This window comes from Tinamus guttatus, unplaced genomic scaffold (assembly GCF_059628265.1).
Source record: "Tinamus guttatus ecotype Peru unplaced genomic scaffold, ASM5962826v1 Tinamus_guttatus_pri_ptg000632l, whole genome shotgun sequence".
Lineage (NCBI taxonomy): Eukaryota > Metazoa > Chordata > Aves > Tinamiformes > Tinamidae > Tinamus > Tinamus guttatus.
In genome coordinates, this window is record NW_028289166.1 from 26898 (window position 1) to 32897 (window position 6000).

Here is a 6000-nt window from a genome sequence, read left to right on the forward strand (position 1 = left end):
TCAGTGAGCAGGGACACGGGGACATGGGGACGCGGGGACATGAGGACACAGGGACGGCCACCACCACCATCAGTGAGCAGGGACACAGGGATGCAGGGACACAGGGATGGCCGTTAACACCATCAGTGAGTAGGGACATGGGGATGCAGGGACACAGGGACATGGGGACGGCCACCACCACCACCATCCCGTGCTGCCCATGGGGGACACAGGGACACGGGGACGGCCACCATCAGCATCACTGAGCGGGGATATGGGGATGCAGGGACACAGGGACAGACACTGACACCGTCAGTGAACGGGGACATGGGGACGCAGGGACACGGGGACACAGGGACGGCCACCACCACCATCAGTGAGCGGGGACACGGGGATGCAGGGACACAGGGATGGCCGTTGACACCATCAGTGAGTAGGGACACGGTGACGGCCACCACCACCATCCCGTGCTGTCCACGGGGCCGCGGTGACACCGGGACGGCCGTCCCCGTGACCGTCCCCCCCGCGCGCAGGCAGAAGCACCCGCCGGCCACGCTGGCCGCCATCATCAAGGAGGCCGAGAACATCCCGGCGCTGCTGCCCAACATCCAGGCGCTGCGGGAGGCGCTGGCCAAGGCGCGCGCCTGGATCGCCGACGTCGAGGAGATCCAGGTGCCACCGCCGCGCGCGCCGGGGATGCGGGCGGCCCCGCGGGGACATTGACACCCCCCTCGGTGTCCCCGCGCAGAACGGCGACCACTACCCCTGCCTGGACGACCTGGAGGGGCTGGTGGCCGTGGGCCGGGACCTGCCGGTGCGGCTGGAGGAGCTGCGGCAGCTGGAGGTGCAGGTGGGCGCCGCGCACTCGTGGCGCGACAAGGCCTCGCGCACCTTCCTCAAGAAGAACTCGTGCTACACCCTGCTGGAGGTGGGTGCCGCGGGCGCGGGGCGCGCGGGTGGCACTATCGGTGACGCTGACACGCGCGCCGTCCCCATAGGTGCTGTGTCCCTGCGCCGACTCCGACAGCAGCAAGCGGCTCAAGTGGCGCCGCGAGCCCGAGCAGGAGCCGGGGCTCTACAAGCTGGACACCGAGAGCCTGGGGCTGTCGGCGCAGGACCTGCGCGACCCGGGCGCCGTGGTGAGCCGGGGCGCGCGACGCCGCGCGACGCCGCGCGGGTACCGGTGACACCGCGTGACGCCGCGCGCTGTCCCCGCAGATCGTGGCGTTCAAGGAGGGCGAGCAGAAGGAGAAGGAGGGCATGGCCCGGCTGCGGCGCGCCAACGCGCACAAAGCGGCGCCGCCGGCGCCGGGCCCGGGGCCGCCGTCGTGCGTGTGCGGGCAGCCGCCGGGCGCGCGCATGCTGCAGTGCCAGCTGTGCCGCGACTGGTTCCACGGCGCCTGCGTGGCCTGGCCGCGGCTGGGCGCGCGCGCCGCGGCCGCCGCGGCCTGGTGGGAGTGGGACGCCAAGTTCCTGTGCCCGCTGTGCCAGCGCTCGCGCCGCCCGCGCCTCGAGACCATCCTGGCGCTGCTCGTGGCGCTGCAGAAGCTGCCGGTGCGGCTGCCCGAGGGCGAGGCGCTGCAGTGCCTCACCGAGCGCGCCATGACGTGGCAGGGCCGCGCGCGCCGCCTGCTCGCCGCCCCCGAGCTGGCCGCCCCGCTGCAGCGCCTGGCCGCGCTGCGCCACCGCCCGCACGGCGCCGCCAAGGTGGGTGACGGGGCCGCGGCGCCGCGCGGGCGTCCTGCTCCTCCTCGTCCTCCTCCTCCTCCTCCTCGACGCTCCCCGCAGGCCGCCGCTGAGAACGGGGACGCCGGCAGCCCCGAGAGGAACGGGACGGCGCCCTCAGGTAGGGCCCCGCGCGCCGCCAGGGAGCCACGTGGGGCCTGTGGGGGCCCTATAGGACCCATATGAGCCCTGTGGGGGCCCTGTTGGACCGATAAGAGCCCCGTGGGAGCCCTATAGGACCCATATGAGCCCTGTGGGGCCTGTGGGGGCCCTGTTGGACCGATAAGAGCCCTGTGGGAGCCCTATAGGACCCATATGAGCCCTGTGGGGCCTGTGGGAGCCCTGGGGGACCCACGTGGGGCCCATGGGAGCGCTGGAGGACCCACATGAGCACTGTGGGAGCCCTATAGGACCTATATGATCCCTGTTGGACCCATACGAGCCCTGTGGGGCCCGTGGGAGCCCTATAGGACCCATATGAGCCCCAAGGGGCCTATGGGAGCCCTGGGGGACCCACATGAGCCCCAAGGGGCCCGTGGGAGCCATGTAGGACCCATGTGGGGCCCATGGGAGCCCTATAGGACCCACGTGAGCCCTGTGGGGCCCGTGGGAGCCCTATAGGACCCACATGAGCCCTGTGGGAGCCCTATAGGACCCACGTGGGCCCATGGGAGCCGTGTAGGACCCACGTGGGGCTCGTGGGAGCCCTGGAGGACCCACATGAGCACTGTGGGAGCCCTATAGGACCCATATGAGCCCTGTGGAGCCTGTGGGAGCCCTGTTGGACCCATATGAGCCCATGGGAGCCCTGTTGGACCGATGTTAGCCCCATGGGAGCCCTGTAGGACCCTAATGAGCCCTGTGGGGCCCATGGGAGCCCTATAGGACCCACATGAGCCCTGTGGGAGCCCTATAGGACCCACATGAGACCTGTGGGAGCCCTATAGGACCCACGTGGGGCCTGTGGGGGCCCTGGAGGACCTGTATGAGCCCTGTGGGACCCGTGGGAGCCCTGTAGGACCTACATGAGCCCTGTGGGGCCCATACGAGCTTTGTGGGGCCTGTGGGAGCTGTATAGGCCCCATATGAGCCCTGTGAGGCCCATGGGTGGCCTGTGGGAGCCCTATAGGAACCATACAGGGCCCATGGGTCCCAGATGAGCTCTCCCTCTGTGACCTCCCGCTGGGATCGTAGGACCCCCATGACCCGCCCAGGGGCCATATAGGACCTCCTGACGCCTCCCAGGGCCATATAGGCTCCCCCGGGGCCATACGGGCCCCCCTGACGCCCCCCAGCGGCCATATAGGAACCCCCTGGGGCCATATAGGACCCCCTGACACTGCCCCTGGGAGCCATAGGACCCTTTGAGACCCCCCCAGGGCCATATAGGACTCCCATGACCCGCCGCGGAGCCATGTAGGACCCCCCTGATGCCCCCTGGGGCCATATAGGACCCTCTGATGCCGCCCCTGGGGGCCATAGTACCCTATGACCTCCCCCCCGGCCATATGGGACCCCCATGACCCACCCTGGGGCCATATGGGGCCACCTGACGCTGCCCTGGGGCCATATAAGACCCCTGAGGTCCCCCCGGGGCCATACGGGCCCCCCTGATGCCCCCTAGGGGCCATATAGGACCCTCTAATGCCGCCCCGGGGCCATAGGGCCCCCTGCTGCCCTCCCAGGGGTCATATAGGAACCCCTGAGGCCCCCCCGGGGCCATAGGACCCTATGACACCCCCTGGGCCATATAGGACCCCCATGACCCGCCCTGGGCCATATAGGACCCCCTGAGGCCCCCCAGGGTCATATAGGCCCCCCCGGGGCCATACGGGCCCCCCTGACGCCCCCTAGGGGCCATATAGGACCCCCCTGAGCCCTCCCGGGGCCATATAGCACCCCCAATGCACCATAGGACCCCCCTGATGCCACCCCAGGGCCATACGGGGCCCCCTGACGCCCCCCAGGGGCCATATAGGACCCCCCTGACACTGCCCTGGGGCCATAGGACCCCATGACCCTCCCTGGGGCCATATAGCACCCCCCTGAGGCCTCCCGGGGCCATAGGGGCCCCCTGACGTCCCCCCGGGGCCATACGAGACCCCTGAGGCCCCCCTGGGGCCATAGGGGCCCCCTGACGTCCCCCCGGGGCCATACGGGACCCCCGGGGCCATAGGGGCCCCCCTGACCCCCCGTCCCCCCGCAGAGCTGGAGGCGCTGAGCGCGGCGCTGCCGCGGCTGCAGGGGCCGGTGCTGGAGCTGCCCGAGGGCGCGCGGCGCCCACTCGAGGAGCTCATGATGGAGGGGGACCTGCTGGAGGTGACGCTGGACGAGGCGCAGAGCATCTGGCAGCTGCTGCAGGCCGCGCGCCCGCCGCCCCTCGCGCTGTTCCGCCTCCTGCTCGAGGTGAGAGCGGAGCCGCCGCCGCGGCCCCGAAACCGCCGCGAAACCCCCCGGGCGCCCCGGGGACCCCCGCGTGGCCGTGGCGGCCCCTGAACCCTCCGAAAGGGCCCCGAAACAGCAGAACATCCCTTAAACAGCCCCAACCAGACCCTAAACAGTCCAAAAGGGCCCCAAACACCAGAACATCCCTCAAACAGCCCCAACCAGACCCTAAACAGTCCAAAAGGGCCCCAAACACCCCAGAACTTCCCTCAAACAGCCCCAACCAGAACCTAAACAGTCCAAAAGGGCCCCAAACACCCCAGAACTTCCCTCAAACAGCCCCAACCAACCCCTAAACACTCCGAAAGGGCCCCGAAACCCCAAAACTTCCCTCAAGCAGCCCCAACTGGCCCCTAAACACTCCGAAAGGGCCCCAAATGCCCCAGAACCTCCCTCAAATAGTCCCAACCGGCCCCTAAACACACCAAAAGGGCCCCCAAACACCAGAACATCCCTCAAACAGCCCCAACCGGCCCCTAAACACCCCGAAAGGGCCCCGAAACACCAGAACATCCCTCAAACAACCCCAAACTGCTCCTAACACCCTCAACCGGCCCCTAAATCCCCCCAAACGGCCCCTAAACGCGCCAAAACGCCCCCTCGCGCTGTCCCCGCCCCCCTGCCGTGTCCCCGCCCCCTGGCGCCTTCCCCCCCGTGTCCCCGCCCCCCCGGCCTTGTCCCCGCCCCCCCGGCCTTGTCCCCGCCGTGTCCCCGCCCTCCGCCATGTCCCCGCCCCCGCCGTGTCCCCACGTCCCCTGCCGTGGCCCCACCCCTCGCCGTGGCCCCGCCCCTCGCCGTGGCCCCGCCCCCCGGCCGTGGCCGCGCCCCTCGCTATGTCCCCGCCCCTCACCGGGTCCCCACCCCCCCAGGCCGTGGCCCCGGCCGTGGCCCCGCCCCCCGGCCGTGGCCCCGCCCCCTGCCTTGTCCTCGGCCGTGGCCCCGCCCCCTGCCGTGCCCCCGCCCCCCAGCCGTGGCCCCACCCCTCGCCGTGGCCCCGCCCCCGGCCATGTCCACGCTCCCCGGCCGTGGCCCCGCCCCCTGCCTTGTCCCCGCCCGTGGCCGTGGCCCCACCCCTCGCCGTGGCCCCGCCCCCTGACGCCCCGCCCCCTCTCCCCCCCAGCTGGAGCAGGCGGAGCGCCGGGGCGCGCGGGGCCGGGGCCGGGAGCGCGAGCGGGACCCCGAGCGGCGCCGCAAGCGGCGGCCGGAGCGGGAGCCGGGCGGCGCCGCCCCCCCCGCGCCCCGGGAGCCGCTGGAGCCAAAGAGGAGCCGGGGCGACAGCCCCCCCCCGCCCGCCACCCCCCCCGCCGCGCCCGGCGCCCACGGGTGACGGCGACAACGTGCGGGGGGGGGGGGCGGCGACCCCCTCCCCCCCCCCCAGGACTGGTGACGCGGAGCCGCCCGAAGCCGCGGGGGGGGGAGGGGGGAAGGGGGGGGCAGCGGCGCCGCCCCCTCCCCCGGTGCCCCCCCCCTCCCCCGGCGATGTAATTAATTATTCGCGTTGGTTTCTTTTGTACCGGGGGGGGGGGGGGCCCGGGCGCGCCCCTCCTCCCCCCGCCCACGGGGTTTTTATAGGAAGGGGGGGGGAGGAGGGCGGGGGGGGGGCGGAGCGGGGCCCCCCGCCCCCCCCCGCGCCGACACTAACTGTCTCGGGCTCTTTGTAGTGGGGCGGGGCCGGGGGGGGCCGTTATTTTATTGTATTATGATTTTTTTTTTATTATTATTAAACTTTGGAGGCTACGGGGTGGCCACGCGCTCCGCGCGGGTGGGGCGGCACGTGGGGACGGCCGCGCTGCGCATGCGCGGGGCCGCGCCGCCTCCCCATTGGCCGCCGCCTCCGCCAATGAGCGCGCG

The 6000-nt window shown here is 71.5% G+C and overlaps 1 protein-coding gene across 1 annotated transcript in view; it reads left to right on the plus strand.

The window, feature by feature from the left end:
* Positions 1–5476, plus strand: part of LOC148592151 (lysine-specific demethylase 5C-like) — a gene marked incomplete at its 5' end in the record, with an annotated part of 28528 nt that extends 23052 nt beyond the window's left edge. Inside the window, 6 exons of the mRNA XM_088535582.1 lie at positions 513–651; positions 728–907; positions 978–1118; positions 1198–1825; positions 3911–4110; positions 5270–5476. Of these exons, the coding sequence (XP_088391708.1) occupies positions 513–651; positions 728–907; positions 978–1118; positions 1198–1825; positions 3911–4110; positions 5270–5476 (1495 nt within the window). The remainder of the gene's footprint in view (positions 1–512; positions 652–727; positions 908–977; positions 1119–1197; positions 1826–3910; positions 4111–5269) is intronic.
* Positions 5477–6000: the final 524 nt, after the last annotated feature.